Source organism: Hyperolius riggenbachi, chromosome 6 (assembly GCF_040937935.1).
Source record: "Hyperolius riggenbachi isolate aHypRig1 chromosome 6, aHypRig1.pri, whole genome shotgun sequence".
In the NCBI taxonomy this organism is placed as follows: Eukaryota; Metazoa; Chordata; class Amphibia; order Anura; family Hyperoliidae; genus Hyperolius; species Hyperolius riggenbachi.
The window spans coordinates 331626268-331643759 of NC_090651.1; the positions used below are offsets into that span (position 1 = coordinate 331626268).

General features: G+C 46.3%; 1 protein-coding gene across 8 annotated transcripts in view; it reads right to left on the reverse strand.

Moving 5' to 3' along the window:
* GRIK5 (glutamate ionotropic receptor kainate type subunit 5) overlaps positions 1–17492 on the reverse strand; it is a 793047-nt gene that overhangs the window by 57888 nt on the left and 717667 nt on the right. For all 8 annotated transcript variants that reach the window (XM_068241459.1, XM_068241463.1, XM_068241457.1 and 5 more), the window contains 3 exons: positions 8997–9170; positions 2930–3095; positions 854–1079 (listed from right to left, as the gene is read on the reverse strand). In XM_068241459.1, coding sequence (XP_068097560.1) covers positions 854–1079; positions 2930–3095; positions 8997–9170 — 566 coding nt within the window. The remainder of the gene's footprint in view (positions 1–853; positions 1080–2929; positions 3096–8996; positions 9171–17492) is intronic.

Consider the following 17492-nt stretch of genomic DNA (forward strand, 5'->3'; position numbering starts at 1 on the left):
ATCTGACTTTGGTCATAGCAAAACGTTCATGGGGCCCTCAGATGTAGGCACTCTTGAGCAATGTCACCTGGATAAGAGTTGATTGGCCAATTAACATTTTCATGCAATCAACACTGCACATAGTACATGAGAACTTAGACAAAGTCAGGGGGTGGAAAGTTGATAGTGAACACATCAAGTACCACCTGGGCCCCTCCAGGGCCCCGTAACATCTACTATGGCTGCTATGACAATTGCCATGCCTCTGGGCTCCCCTCTCTTGTGCAGCAACGCCCCTCCAATGCCATGTGCAGCCCCTCCAATGCATATCATTTATGTACAGCAGCATCTTTCTTTTATAAACCTTGAGGAATACAGACAGTTGGGAGCTATGGATCCTAGTTCTAATATCCTAGTTCCTGCATTCCAGCATACAAGATGAATAGTGCCAGATTGTTAAAAGCCAGTTACAACAGAGTTTTACAGTAGCTCCAGGCAGGCAGACTCCCAGATCTGCACCTGTATAGACCCTGGTTGTTAAGTGGTTAAAGGAAGGACATCTAAAGTGACAGGGATATGGAGGCTGCTATATTCACTTATTTTTAAACAATGCAAATTGTCTGGCATCCTGTGGATCTTCCATGTATCAGTAGAGTCTGAATGACACACACCTGAACCAAGCATGTGGCATATCCGGTCAAACATCTGATCTGCATGCTTATTCAGGGTCTATGGCTAAAAGTATTAGAGGCAGAGAATTAGCAGGGCAGCCAGGCAATCTGCATAGTTTAAAAGGAAATAACTACATCAGCCTCCATATATCTTATACTTCTAGTCCCCTTTAAATAGCATAAAGAATTGAATTTCTGCTCACCTAGTGGCATCCCAATGCCGTAGCCCTTGGTGTCCAGCAATCCTCCTATCTGGGTCAGGTTGCAGTTGAGCCTGCGGTGGTACTCGTTCATGGTGGACTCCAGTAGAAAAGCGTAGCGAGAGTTCAGCACGCGCGCGATTCCCTCCTCTGTACTCTTCACAAACACACTGGGCTGCTTGGAGTTCATGTAGTTCCACATGCGCTGGTAGGTTTGATATCGAGAGTTCTGCAGGTAAGGGAACAGTTAAGGTGGGATGTAAACAAACGCTCACAGTCTTATTTAGAAAGAGTTCCCCAAGGCTGGAGAGAGAACCTAAGTAATTCAGGAAGCCTGGCCTGGGTTTGCATCCGCCACATGGATCATAGCACACCATAGTAAGGATAGCCAAAAACTTAAAGAGGAACTTTAACCCAGGACTGAACTTCATCCCAGTCAGTTGCTGATACCCTCTTTCCCATGAGAAATCTTTACCTTTTCTAAAATAGAAAATCAGAAGGGTTCTGTGTGGCTGATATTATGGTGAAACCCCTCCCACAGTGTGATGTCAAGGCCATAGCCCTGACAGTTTCCTGCCTGTGAACCTCACTGCACTGTGGTAAACAATGTCTGTCTCCAGCCGACCCACAGGCTTATGGTGGATCAAACAACCTGAACGCATTACACGGCCAATTTCAACTATTTCTTAATCTATCTTTCAATTTTTTAACGTCTTACTTTGCAATGTATTGATTTATATCCTCTCCCGTCCCAAAAGTTTCTTTCAGTAAAGTCCCTCTTTAAGTGAAACTCCAGTTCTGTGGCTTGTGTTGTGTGTACACCCCCCACAGAGAGAAATGTGTGCAATACATGCACGTTGTCACACTAATAATGTATGTATCACATAACTGCTATTTACGTTAGCAATCACTGTGGCTCATGGCTCAAGTGAGGAATGCAAGCTTTTGTAACTCATAGACAATTTCAAAAAATCCATATTGAAGTCTACCCAAGCCAAACAGAACACATACTCACTTAAGAACTGGGAAGCCTCTGGATCCCATAGAGTCTTCCAAAGCTCTCCTCCGGTCCCGTCAAACTAAAGCCCACCCCGAAGATTACAGGGCTTCCTGGCACAAGCGAGGCCATACTGCGCCACCACGACTACGGCTGCGCCTACTTACGCTGTATTCGCTTTTCAAATCTTTTTTTTGCCTCGGGTTCACAGTAAGCCCGGCTTTACACTGGATGTGTGCGGTGCGGTGCCACTCAGCACCAGGGTAATGTGCATAGGCCCGCCCCCTGGTTAGTGATGTACTCCCTGCTGGGTACGAAGTACTACACTGGGATTGCTGTCGGTCTGCACCACCGCACTGTGCTCCCGTCGTGCACATTGTCTGCATCGCTCATTGATTTGCATGATGCATGCGGGCGCTGTTAATCAGTTAATAAAGTAATGTGCGGTAGCCTTCGCGTCAGCATTGCGCCGATCTGCATACCTCTTCCTCACTTGCACAATGCAATTCTCCATACATTTGCCCGGCGGATCGTTCAGAAACAGCCTTATCAGTCCGCCGACAGACTGTACACATGCTGTACTGTCTGCTGAAAACCCACCCAGTGGGAGGTGACGTCGTTGCCTTTAGTACGGCGTGTGTACGAGCCTTTATCTTGATTCAGACACTGAGGTCCCTGATAAAAGCATTCACCCTTTGTGGGTTATTTTTAGCTGTGACAATAAAAGATGTTTTGTGCCTCGACTGAAGATACTGGGAATTTTTTTCATATGTTTTGAAATCTATAAGCAGCGGAACTGTGACGGCTCAAAAGAAGTCCTATTTGGGATATCGGCGATCTTCCTGCAAGTTTGTTGTAAAAATCCATATTCACTTCATTTAGGGTCTTCAGTATATTCTAGTGTTTTCCAGTCTTGGAGGACACGAAGCAAATCCGTTTCCTTAGCCTCTTAGAAAACACATAAAGGTCTTACAGTAGACACAGTCTACAACCCAAGGCAAAGTATATTTCCAAATTTCTTGTACGTTCTAGAAGCTTAAATTACATTTGTCTGCTGTACCTAAAAATACATATATGCAAACCTGGAAAAAGGTCATGGTGGAGCCACCATGGATGGTTCCATACTCAATATTGGTTTGATCAGCAAGATCATCAGCTGACTCAATGGGAACTTCCATTCTCTGTACGGTCAGGAAGGCAGCAAGGTTGGCAGTGTAGGAGGAGATGATGATCAGAGTGAAGGCCCACCTAGACAGAGGACAATAGAGAGGTCAATGTATGTCATGCAGAAATATCCAAAATCAACCAGGAAATGAGATTTCAGAGCAAATGAGCCCAAGCTGGAAACTGTGGTGTGATCAGCAAAATATGTGCAGAAAACCAAGGTCCAAGACTTAACATGTGGTGCCCATCAGGAAAATCTCCATCTGAGGAATCGGAGTTCCTTCTGAAAAGACTCATTTTATTAAAGATCAGGAATATTGCCAAACAATTGCCAGTAATGAATATTTAGATTTAGTTTTCTAACACATGTGTATATGGGGATTATTCACTAAGCTATTATTATTATTATTGATTCATAAAGCGCCAACATATTCCGTGGCGCTGTATATAGCAGGAAAACAAGCAAGAGATACATAATGATACTGACAATGATATACATCAAATATGGACACTGATACAAAATACAGAACTGGTGATTACAATGACAGTTGTAACATGATGAATAAAATGTATAACTGAGTGCAAGCTGTGAAATGAACAGAAAAATTCAAGATGCATAAGGATGAGAGAGCCCTGCCCTTGTGAGCTTACAATCTAAAGGAATGGAGGGGGGACAAGAGGTGGGGAGGTTATGCGGTATACATACAGGCACAGTGCCTGTTTAGGTTATCTAGTAAGGCAGTGGTTCCCAACCTTTTACAGGTCGTGACACATCACGACAAACATTCAGATATCCGTGACACGTCACATCATGCCAAACATTCAGATATACATGACACGTCCCGTATGATCGAAAAGAGGAGCTCAGTAACAATCTGATGATGCTGCAGGAACAATGAGGGGCTCAGTAACAATCTGCTGATGCTGCAGGCACAATGAGGGGCTCAGTGACAATATGCTGATGCTGCAGGCACAATGAGGGGCTCAGTAACAAACTTCTGATGCTGCAGGCACAGTGAGGGTCTCAGTAACAATCTGCTGATGCTGCAGGAACAATGAGGGGCTCAGTAACAATCTGAGATGCTGCAGGCACAATGAGGGGCTCAGTAACAATCTGCTGATGCTGCAGGCACAATTAGGGGCTCAGTAACAATCTGATGATGCTGCAGGAACAATGAGGGGCTCAGTAACAATCTGCTGATGCTGCAGGCACAATGAGGGGCTCAGTAACAATCTGAGATGCTGCAGGCACAATGAGGGGCTCAGTGACAATATGCTGATGCTGCAGGCACAATGAGGGGCTCAGGGACAATATGCTGATGCTGCAGGCACAATGAGGGGCTCAGTGACAATATGCTGATGCTGCAGGCACAATGAGGGGCTCAGTGACAATATGCTGATGCTGGAGGCACAATGAGGGGCTCAGAAACATTCTGCCGATGCTGCAGGCACAATGAGGGGCTCAGTGACAATATGCTGAGATGCTGCAGGCACAATGAGGGGCTCAGTGACAATATGCTGATGCTGCAGGCACAATGAGGGGCTCAGTGACAATATGCTGATGCTGGAGGCACAATGAGGGGCTCAGAAACAATCTGCCGATGCTGCAGGCACAATGAGGGGCTCAGTGACAATATGCCGATGCTGCAGGCACAATGAGGGGCTTATTAACAATCTACTGATGCTGCAGGCACAATGAGGGGCTCAGTAACAACCTGCTGATGCTGCTTGCACAATGAGGGTCTCAGTAACAATCTACTGATGCTGGAGGCACAATTAGGGGCTTAGAAACAATCTGCTGGTGCTGGAGGCACAATGAGGGTCTCATTAACTATCTGCTGATGCTGCAGGCACAATGAGGGGCTCAGGACCAATCTGCTGATGCTGCAGGCACAATGAGGGGCTCAGTGACAATCTGCTGATGCTGCAGGCACAATGAGGGGCTCAGTAACAATCTGCTGATGCTGCAGGCACAATTAGGGGCTCATTAACAATATGCTGATGCTGCAGGCACAATATGGAGCTCAGGAACAATCTGCTGATGCTGCTTGCACAATGAGGGGCTCAGTAACAATCGGCTGATGCGGCAGGCACAATGGAGGGCTCAGAATTACTCTGCTGATGCTGCAGGCACAATGAGAAGCTCAGGAACAATCTGGTGACGCTGCAGGCACAATGAGGGGCTCGGTAACAATCTTCTGATGCTGCAGGCACAATGAGGGGCTCACTAACAATCTGCTGATGCTGCAGGCACAATGAGGGGCTCATTAACTATCTGCTGATGCTGCAGGCACAATGAGGGGCTCAGTGACAATATGCTGATGCTGCAGGCACAACGAGGGGCTCAGTGACAATCTGCTGGTGCTGCAGGCACAATGAGGGGCTCAGTGACAATATGCTGATGCTGCAGGCACAATGAGGGGCTCAGGAACAATCTGCTGATGCTGCTTGCACAATGAGGGGCTCAGTAACAATCGGCTGATTCGGCAGGCACAATGGAGGGCTCAGAATTACTCTGCTGATGCTGCAGGCACAATGAGGAGCTCAGGAACAATCTGGTGATGCTGCAGGCACATTGAGGGGCTCAGTAACAATCTGCTGATGCTGCAGGCACATTGAGGGGCTCAGTAACAATCTTCTGATGCTGCAGGCACAATAAGGGGCTCAGTAACAATCTTCTGATGCTGCAGGCACAATAAGGGGCTCAGTAACAATCTGCTGATGCTGCAGGCACAATGAGGGGTTCAGTGACAATCTTCTGATGCTGCAGGCACATTGAGGGGCTCAGTAACAATCTTCTGATGCTGCAGGCACAATGAGGGGCTCAGTAACAATCTGCTGATACTGCAGGCACAATGAGGGGCTCAGTGACAATATGCTGATGCTGCAGGCACAATGAGGGGCTCAGTGACAATATGCTGATGCTGCAGGCACAATGAGGGGCTCAGTGACAATATGCTGATGCTGCAGGCACAATGAGGGGCTCAGTGACAATATGCTGATGCTGCAGGCACAATGAGGGGCTCATTGACAATATGCTGATGCTGCAGGCACAATGAGGAGCTCAGTGACAATAAGCTGATGCTGCAGGCACAATGAGGGGCTCAGTAATAATCTGCTGATGCTGCAGGCACAATGAGGGGCTCAGTGACAATATGCTGATGCTGCAGGCACAATGAGGGGCTCAGAAATGATGTACTTTTGCCAGCTTACACATTGGGAGGGGGAGGGGGGTTAGAGGGACACAATCCTGCTGCTGCAAAGAGCGAAAGGCTGCAGAAATAATATGCTGCTGCTGGCACAATAAGGGGCAGTATGCTGGTGCTAAAAGGTGGTACAGGGACAATATGCTGCTGTTGCTGCTGGCTAGTGCCGAGATGTGTCTCTGCACTCTTACATGAGTCACAATTGCAAAATGCTGGCCAGTGGCCACAGGAAGAAGTCAAACATAAGTTACATATAAGTTATAAGTTTACACATGAGTTACTTAACTCACCCCTCCATAGCCACCACTCCGCCCCTTCTTCTCCTCCCTGAGCCACTCATTCACACTGTGGCTCCGTCCTCGATGCTCTGCCTCCGCCCTCTGCCTGTAGTTAGTGCAAGCCTACAAGAAAATGGCTGCCGCATGTCTGCAAATGTGGACAGCGGCAGACATTTTATTGTAGCTCTGAGGAGGGCGATCTGCGGGGGAAACGAGCGGGGGAGCAGAGAGCGGCGACACATAGCTGGTGCTGCCGCGACACATAAATGTGTCACGGCACACCGGTTGGGAACCTCTGTAGTAAGGAGTACAATTTGAGAGGTGGAATGGCAATGGCCTAAGTTAGAGCATATGCTTGTCAGAAAAAGTGGGTTTTGAGGGGAAGTTTAAAGATTTAAAAGGTTGGAGAGTAATGGATGTGCTGTGGAAGGGCATTCCAGAGGAGGGGTGAGGCACGTGAGTAGTCTTGTATACGTGAATGTGAGGAGGTAATTCTAGAGGAGGACAAAAGAAGTTCCTGTGCAGATCTGAGATTGTGGTTGGTTTGGTATCTGGAGACTAGTGAGGAGATGTACAGGAGAGAGAGAATGTGGAGAGCGTTGTACGTTAGAGTTAAGAGTTTAAAATGGATCCTCTCGGTAACTGGCAGCCAATGAAGAGCTTGACAGAGAGGAGCAGCAGACGAAGACCAAGAAGAGAGATGAATGAGATGAGCAACCGAGTTCAGTACAGACTGGAGCAGTGCCAGTCAGTTCACTGGCAAGCCCTCCAAGTGTCCCGGATCCTGCGGGATCTTCACGATTTGGGTGTGTATCCCCCCACCCTGTGTCCCGCCTGGGCAGAGGAACAATCGCAGCCCATCCATCACTATTATTTAGACAGCATCAGCGCTCCCAGAGACAGAGTTACAACACTTGAAAGTTGAAGGACCTCCCTCTCCTCTGCAGGCTGTCTCCTGTTTCCTGTTTAACCTTTTCGGGGCCAGCCACCTACCCCCCCTTAAGGACCAAGGCATTTTGCGCGGGAGGGGGGTGCGCGCGTTTGGGGGGGTCAGGCGGCCGGATCCAGTGTGTGGCTGGCTGGATTGGTGTCCCCCCATGGTGGCCTGTACCCTCCCTTCTGCCAGCAGCCTTCACTTACCTTCCAGGCTCCAGCGATGAGCCGCACGGGACCCTCTTCTCCGGCCGGCATCTCCGTTCTGTCTGACGATCAGTTCCGGGTCGCGGCTTGATGACGTCATCAAGCCGGGACCCGGCGCTGACGTCAGATGGAGCGGAGATGCCGGCCAGAGCGGAGGGGTGTGCCGATCGTCGCGGGAACGGCAGGGAGGTGAGTGGATCCTCTTCTTTTCCCCCCTGCCGCCGCAGCTGTCAAACTGATCACTACAATCCGACGGCGATCGTAGTGATCACGTGATCAGCAGCCATACGCGATGGCTGCTGATCACTCGGGGGAGATGTCGGCTGTCATATGACAGCTTAATCTCCCCCTCCGGGTGCGCACGATCGCGTCGGGAGCGGAAATTGCGGGCCGGCGTAGATTCTATGCCACATCAGGCTAGAACAGCCACAAGTGCGGCGTAGAATCTAATGCACGCGGTCCCGAAAAGGTTAAAGAAAACCTGAACTGAAAATTAAAAGTCAAAATAAGCATACACAAGTCATACTTACCTTCCATGTAGTATACTCCTCAGTGTCTTTCTCCTTTCCCGCGTCCTGTTTGTTCACTGTGATCAAGGGAATTTTCCGTCCTCCATTTTGAAAATGGCCATTACCCATAACCGCTTTCTGGTCAGCACACTGTTAAACTGTAACATCGCCCACTTGAGCCATAGGGAAACATGGACATTAACTGGCACATCAGTTTTCCTCTCAGCTATAAAACTGACAGCAACTGATATTTTACTGACAGCAACTGATATATTTTAGATCTGACAAAATATTGTCAGAACTGGAAGGGATTATTGTCAGAAGAAAATGGTGAGCTTCTGAGAGGAACTGATGGCAAGGTAACTATGTAATGTTCATCTGAAGTTACCTCGTGTTTATTTTAAATATTTTTACTCAGTACAGGTTCTCTTTAAAGAAATTCTGCATATTTCAGTCAGGCGCTGAGGAGACAGTCTGCAGAGTAGAGTGATGCCCTTCAACTTTCAAGTGTTGTAGGTCTGTCCCTAAACTTTATTCCCATCCTTTAAATTGATATATTACTAATTTTAAAATGTTAATATGAAGGAAAATTAACCAGGATAGAAAGTAACAGTGTGATTTAAATTATAAAACAACATATTTTTCTTATGAAATCTTTATGGTATGTGTGAGTAGGGGTGTGATGGGGTGTGGCAGGGGCGTGGCTTAAGTGTCCCTCTTTCTCATCTCAAAAAGTTGGGAGGTATGCGTTGGTAGTCCACCAACTAACTTGCTGTCCTTGATTTGTGGCTGAATTTTGGATACATACTTACACTAGTCACAAAGCTGAACCCAGAATTTCACTATACTTACCAGACACCACTGACACATCTTGTGGACAGCGCCCTTGGCATAACCTCTGACCCCTGCTGCATAAACCCTCCCACAGGGAACCACAGGCTGTTCCCCAGAGTGTACTGGTTCTCTAGGATGTGATGGCGTTCTCGTAGGCATGGGTGCGGGTTGTACCACTCGTAGGGGCTCAGTCTGGAGGAATAAAGAACAAATTATTATTATTAGATTAGTGTTGCTGAAAATACAAAAACAAGGGGTAAATAACATTCAGCTTCTTAGATCAAATTAGCAATGTGCCGTTATTGCTTTAAGATTCTGTACAATATTTATCAGGAGGTCAGCACCTTTATACCACCTACTTTTACGATTCCTATAAGAGCCATCTTTTACGAACAGTAGATTTGTGACCAGTTAGAATATATAATGAAAAGTCATTAATAAAAAGCTGGAAGGAGAGCAGACACGTATCTGGAAGGGTGCAGGCATGGCACGTGCCCCAGGCGCCCTCCCTCTTCAATCAACAGGGGGGGGGGGGGACGCAGTGCTGCTGACAGCATTCCTGAGTCTAAGGGAGTAACAATCATCCAGCAGCCTGGCCGTCTCAGTGTTTGTCATATATCTACATTAGAAGGTATTGAGAGGTGAGCTCCAAACTTTTCCCTCTCTCCCTACCACAGATCATGTCTCAGTCCCCTGAGATAGCAGCAGATGCTTTTGGTCTGGAGGTTACAGGATCTCCCATTCATTCTCCTCTCTGTCATTCACACATTCCTCAGCCTTATCTCAATGTGCTGTTTTAGCATTTGCCATGGGCGCTGTCTTACTTAGATATAATAATAATAATTCCTTTTTTTGTATAGCGCCTTTCTCCTGTCGGACTCAAAGCGCTTGTGAGGCAGCCACTAGAGCACACTCAGTAGGCAGTAGCAGTGTTAGGGAGTCTTGCCCAAAGAACTCCTTACTGAATAGGTGCTGGCTTACTGAACAGGCAGAGCCGAGATTCGAACCCTGGTCTCCTGTGTCAGAGGCAGAGCTCTTAACCATTACACTTTCCAGCCACTGAAGGAGAGGGAGTGCAGCCTATAGCATTGCAGGAAACAGGGACCATTTCTTAAAGTAAAACTTACGTGAAAAAGTAATGAGATAAACAATTGTATCTATCCTCCTACTTCTAAAAATGGCTTTTAGATATCCCACAGTTTTAGGTTATGTTTAAAAACTAAAAAAAAAAAAACAGATTTGTTGTTTTGTCTCAGCTCAATGAAACAGCCTGTCCCTGTGTGCTAAAATATATGAGTATATTCTGGCATATAAGACTACTTTTTAACCCTTGAAAATCTTCTGAAAAGTCAGAGGTCATCTTATACGCCACGTGTCTCGCTGCTGAGGACTGTAGTGAAGCGGTGCAGGTGCACATGTGCGAGATCTGAGAGGCAGAGAAGGAGGTAAATAGGTTACAAGGGCGGGCCAGATAGGTGTTTTATGGGCACAGCCCGATGTATTCTTCCATACCGCTCTGATAAACAGGTAGGCAAGGAGAGCTGACCAATCCACTTAGGGAGAGGGAGAGTTGACCAATCCAACCAGTCAATCGCCTATATATGCATGTGCATGTGGGTACCACATACAGTTAGGGCCGGATTTGTACTCTTTACCGCCCAGGGCCAATTTCACCAGCCGCCCCCTTCAATATAGGTAGCGAGATGACCCCTCCCCCTTTCCCTCCAGCATAGGTAGCCTGATAACTCCTCCCGCATCCCTCCAGTATAGGTAGCCTGAGGACCCACCGCCAGTATAGGTAGCCAGATGACCCCTCCCATCTTTTCCTTTAGTATAGGTAGCCAGATGACCCCTTCCCCTCCCCCTCCAGTATAGGTAGCCAGATGACTCCCTTAATCCCTCGCTTTCCCACTCGCCCCCTTTCAGTACAGCTCCCCTCCACATTGCGTCAGCCATCAGTGTCACTCACTTCTCTGCTCGTCTCCAGTGCAAAAGCTTCCTCTTGCCCTCCGTCTCCAATGCTGCCCAAGTCCGTAGCCACCCTTCACAAACGCCAATGTGCGCAGAGAGCAAGGTGGCTGCTGCACAGGTGGCTGGCAGCAGGGAGATTAAGTGCTCCCTGCATTGCAGCATTTGCAATCTTGCCAATACTGCACCAGTTTAGCCTGCTGCTTTGGTGCCCTTGCTCCTGCGGTGCCCTAGGCCATGGCCTAGCTTGCCTAGGCCTAAATCCGGCCCTGCATACAGTACAGCACCAGTAACTGTTCACATACATAGCACCAGTATATGATTTTTTTATTTTTTATTTGGTGTGCGTTGGAAGAGGAGTAATCTTATATGGCGAGTATATCCCAAACTCTATATTTTAAGTGGAATATTTGAGGGTCTTATACACCCAGTCGTCTTATACGCCGGAATATACGTTATTAAGCTTTTTTATTTATCCTCTCCTAGCAGAGAACTGGACTTTGTGGAGCAAAGTAGTTTATGGCTGTAATTCCTTCTAAGTAAGGGGCAGTAGTTTGACTGGGTCCCGACTGAAGGAAAACTGCCAGTTGCATAGCTGAATATTAAGTCTTTGAGGCAGAGAAAGAAGAAACATCACAGAATAGTTATTTGAGTGCTATGCACTGTACATACACGTCTATCTCATCATGTCACATGTCACATGACACTTAAGTTTCCCTTTAACCTGCTTCCCTGGGCTGCCCTGCAATACTGAGGAGACATCTGACTATACTTCTAGGGACATAACAATAACAAACAACAATAACATTTCTAGAGCACATTTCTCCCATAGGACTCAAAGCGCTTAGCCTCTCTCAGATTCAGTAGTTGGTAGTAGAATTAAGTATTCACACAACAAAAATTATATTTCTGCAAATGCCAAACTGAACAGGTGGGTTTTCAGTCGTCCAGAGATGGAGCTGTCCTGATCTGCTGAGGTAAGGAGTTTCAGAACGTAGGAGCAGCATAACAGAGGGCTCTGGGACCAAAAGTTTTCAGGTGGACTCTGGGTATAACCAGAGCCGGGACAAGGTCCTCCAGCACCCAAGGCTGAGACACCCAAGTGCGCCCCTCCATCCCTCCCACCCCAGCCGTCACACACTGATTGCTCTTAGACTAAGAGGCACCCCAGGGCCCCCAACACCTTAATCTCTTGTTATCTGGCTTGTAGTCACTTCCATGTATCTCCTTTTCTTATTTCTTTCTGCTTCATACTCAATTAGGAATGACAGCTGAATGAATTGTGCGCCCCTCCTACACTGCGCCCTGAGGCTGGAGCCTCTCCAGCCTATGCCTCGGCCCGGCCCTGGGTATAACTATGAGAAACAGCACGAAACAACAGAGGCGCCAGCAAGGATAAAATATTTAAAAACCGTTTAAAAGGAGGGGTGTTGGTGGACTCACCTCCCTCAGGTACAAACCAGCCAATGAGCCGTCAATAAACAGTAATAATATTTATTGGGGATTCTCCGAGTAAATGCAACGCGTTTCGCGGGCAAAGCTCCCGCTTCTTCAGGCAATCAAAAATGGAGAAAAACATTGAAAGGTCGAGTTCTGGTAAGAGCGCCTCTGTAAGCACATTGGCTGGCTCATTGGCTGGTTTGTACCTGAGGGAGGTGAGTCCACCAACACCCCTCCTTTTAAACGGTTTTTAAATATTTTATCCTTGCTGGCGCCTCTGTTGTTTCGTGCTGTTTCTCATTGATTGAGTCCACCCTGGGTGGAGGGGTGCATCCCCAACATGTTTTTCTATCTACAGAGAGCGACAATTTTTATACCTGAGTGGGGTTAGGTCATAATTCTCCCCACCTGCTGTTCCAGTGGTTGCCTTAGTGGTAGCCCAATTTTGTGAGTATTTTTATTGCAAATTTACATTTATCTCGTCATAATCGACATACTGCACCATATTGGGCTCTCGGTCTTGTTTTGTTATTTCTCAAGCTATGGATATGACTAGATTATTAGAACCTGCGGATCTGAGATTGCAGGGATTGCTACGCAGCTGTAACATTTCTTTCATGTATCCAGGGCCCAGATTATGTAGTGATTTAAATGCCAGTAGCTGTGTGGGGGGGGGGGGGGGGGGCATGACTATGCTAGTTTCTGGTGTTTACACATTTTCAAATGTAAGTGGGTGCAAAGGTATGGGGTTGACTTTCACTCAAATTCTGCTTTACCTTGAGAAAGTAAAGTACATGCGTTCCAATTTCTAGAACCGCCTGAAAACCTACAAAGGCAAAGGTAATGTCTGATTCTGCACTTTGCTACAATATGCTCACTTTAAATTGCCTCGGTTTAGTTCAGGGTCATTTCAATGCTGAACTAGAGTAATGAAGCAAAAAAAAAAGTCAAGCTGTTATCTATGGTGGTTGAGAGGTTAGATTGAATGTCTTTTCCATAATCAGATCCTCCTTTTATTTATTTAAAAAAATACCGAGCGCTGAAGCTGGGAGGCGCTATAGCACTAATGTTATAGTGTGTGGGGCGCGTAATGGTAATTCAGGATTACAGCGAGTTCCTCCAAGTTGCTACGACTCAGAGCGGGAATAGTATTTAAAGAGACACTGAAGCGAAAAAAGAAATGATGATATAATGAATTGGTTGTGTAGTACGGAAAATTACTAGAACATTAGTAGCAAATAAACTATTCTCATAGTTTTATTTTCAGTTATATAGTGTTTTTTTTTTAACATTGCATCATTCTCTAATATTTGCAGTTTACACACTACTCAGCATTCTAAATGATTTTTCAGAGCAGGCTAGTGAACTTTTGACCTGTCCTCTGGAGAAAAAGAAAATACTAAGACTGACAGTTGAGATAACAAGCTTCAGAAGACAGAGCTCTCTAAGACTTTGAAAGTCGTGGAGCTCAATAGCACTTTTGCATAGATAACTGGAGCTTCTTAACTCTTCTTGTACTGGAAACAATATTAGACTTATGTCTCTGCTCCTAATGTTTTATTTCTTAGCTGTACTACACATACAAATTATTATATCATATTTTTTTTTCCGCTTTAGTATCTCTTTAACGCCACCGGGAATTTGAGCGGCAGCAGGGGAGCGGTCATTCGGCAACATGTACACATGGAGCTACATACTACAAGCAACTCAAGCAGCTGTTCACCTTAAAGGGAACCTGAAGCGAGGGAAATTATTTAAAATAAACACATGATGTACCTGCAAATGAATATTACATATTTACCTCACTGTCAGTTCCTCTCAGAAGCTCACCATTTTCTTCTTACTGTGATCCCTTCCAGTTCTGACAATATTTTGTCAAAACTGAAATATACCAGTTGCTGTCAGTTACAACTGAATGTGTAAGGTAATGTCCATGTTTCCCTAAGGCTCAAGTGGGCGATATTACAGTTTAACAGCGTGCTGAGCAGGAAGCTGTTAGGGGGTAATGGCCATTTTTAAAATGGAGGACCAAGAATTCCATTGATCACAGTGGACAAAGGGGACGCAGGAGAGGAGAAAGAGATTGATGAGTAGACTACACAGGAGGTAAGTATGACCTGTGTATGGTTATTTTGACTTTTTATTTTCAGTTCAGCTTCTCTTTAAGAGAGGGCCGAAGCCTTACTGGTGGCTGAAAGAAGCATACAGTCATTTTTCTTCTTTTAAATGAGTCACTCAGTATTCATAGAGGCATATTCAATAAGGCAGTGCAAAGTGCAGTCACCCTCACCAAGCAATCAGGAATCATCTCTTTTTGCTGATTTAATGATAGCAACCTGTAATGGAATGGTTGCTATGGGCTACTGCACATCACACTCCTTCAAAACTGCCTTCTCCAGCAAGCCCAATTACTTTACATTTAACTGAACATCATGAACTTTCATAGAGACCCACAACATAATTATCTAATAGCAGCATGGAGATAGATCAGATAAGTGAAAAACAAGATGCACAAATAACATATAAATGTGTTTTTCTGCAATGCACTCTGACAAGATAAATAAACTCTCAGGTTCAAACCCTGGAAGGGACAATATCTGCATGGAGTCCGTATGTTCTTCCTGTGTTTGCGTGGGTTTCCTCCAGGCACTCTGCCCCTGCCCCCCCCCCCCCCCCCAAAAAAAAAAAATTAAAAATAAATGATGAGTTAAAGAGTACTTCCAGTATAAGAGACAGAGCCTGTCATGTCAGACTTTGTCTGTGGGCGCTTTTACACTAGCCTGCATTTTGACGAATCGCAAAACGCATGCTACAGTAACACTAATGGAAACAGCAATGGCCTTTTCCATAGTGCAATCCGATCTTGCCTCATTTTCGATGCAATTGAGCTACTTTTCGGGGGTTCAGTAGCTCAATTGCAATCATGGAAATTAGTTAAAAACTTTATAGTGGAGAAGAGCCCTTAATGATGCAGGATTGGGGGTGGGTTTTCAGGGTTAATTACTTACCTGATTGGCCATAATACATTTAGTCAGGTTCTGCCGAGGCTCTGTTAGCCGCCATCTGCATTGCTGAGGCCTGTCTGGGGCACGACAACACAGATGGAGGTTTCCAAAAGCTTTAAAAGACTTGGGAAACATGGCTGCAACTACACTGCCAAGGAAGGGGCAAAGTGTCACCTCGGGCCTGTTCATACTTGCTGCGTTTGTAGAACGCGTATAAATTCAAAGAAACGCAAGTTGAAAAACGCATGCGTTTTTCTTGCGTTTGAATGCGTTTTCTATTGCGTTTTGCACAAACACGTGACCCAGGGGAAAAAAAAGAATTATGGGAACCGCAGAGGAAAACGGACGCTAAAAACGCAATAGTACGCGTTTTTGATACGCGTCCATAGACTTTCATTGCGTCCGTTTCTATGCGTATCGCACAGAACTGCGTGCAGCAATGCGGATGAGAAACGTATGCGTCTCATACGCATACATGTGAACTAGCCCATTCAAAAGCATTAGGAGCCGTTTCTATGCGTTTTTGGTACCCGGACATGTTCCCTGAAAACGGCTAGGAACGCATATAGTCTGAACAGGCCCAAAGCACACAGCTTAACAGCTAATCAGGTGAATAATTAACCCTGAGAACCCCCCTTCCGCATCATTAAGACACCGCCTGACATAACAGGCACCACCTTTTACTCTGGAAGAACTGTTTTTTTATTTTCCCTTTATACTTACTTTTAGGCTGGTTTCACAGTGGGACGTTACAGGCGCACGTTCGAGCAGCCTGTAACGCAGCCCACCGCACAGTAATGAAAAATCAATGGGGCTGTTCACAGTGCGGACGTTGCGTTACACTGTAACGCTGCGTCACAAGGCAACGTACTGCATGCAGTACTTTGGACGCGGCTGAGCCGCGTTAGACTGCTTGCACATGCTCAGTAATGTTGTGGAGGAGCGGAGAGCGGCCAGGCACATGGCTAATTAATATGCACTGCACGTTATGACGTGCAGTGTTTACTTCCTGGAGCAGCCGCTCTGTGCGGCGATTGGCCGGCGGGACCACGTGATGCCGCATGCGCACAAGAGTGCGCATCACGGCATCACTGACGCCAGAGTGAGCTGCACAACGCGGCTCACTCTGACGTCCAGATCCAGCACCACCAGGCGTTGAGTTAGGGGGACGTTATGCGACCTTAACGCCCCCTCTAACGCAACGTCCTGGTGTGAAATTAGCCTAAATGTGTGTATCCCTTATTAGTGATGACCGTAATGTGCTAATTTTGCTTACACCAAAATTTTACTGATAATTTGAAAATTATGATTGAACGTAATTACAATTTCACAACTGAACTCATTTTACGTACTCCATTCATAAGTTTCACATGCTTTTGTAGCATTACAAATGTGGAAGTCAGGGCTCGTTTCCACTATTGCGGTGCAGAATCGCCTGGATTCCACCGCTGATGAAATCGCATGCGGATGCGATTCCGCGTGCGGTCTTTGCCGCGAATTCACATGCGAATTCGCATAGGTGAGGGTATATGCTATTTTAATTATCTCACTGCCTGTGTGAATTTACATTGGTACCTATGCGAATTCGCATGCGAATTCGCGGCAAAAAACGCTTGGGGAAAATGCATGTGATTTCCCTATTAAATACATTGGGCTTGATTCACAAAGCGGTGCTAACCTACTTAGCACGTCTAAAGTCTTTAGACGCGCTAACCAGGGTGCTAAGTAGGTTAGCACCGGATTTCTCAATCAGATCGTGCGCTAACTTTGCGCGCGTAAAGTTTTACGCGCGCAAAGTTTTACGCGCGCTAAGTCCCATAGGCTTTAATGGGCACTTCGCGCGGTGCGCCCTGTGCTCTGTGCAGTACGCGCGTAAAGTTTTACGCGCATAAAGTTTTGCGCGCGTAAAGTTTTATGCGTGAAAAGCTTGTTTAGACGTGCTAAGGGGGTTTTCACAGGCGTGCTAACAGTTAGCACCGCTTTGTGAATCAAGCCCATTGTGTGCGATTCGCCTGCATTCCACACGCAGGCGAATTCTGAGGGCTGAAAAATCCTGCACAGTAAAACGCACAGCAAAACTGACAAGTGGAAACAGGCACAT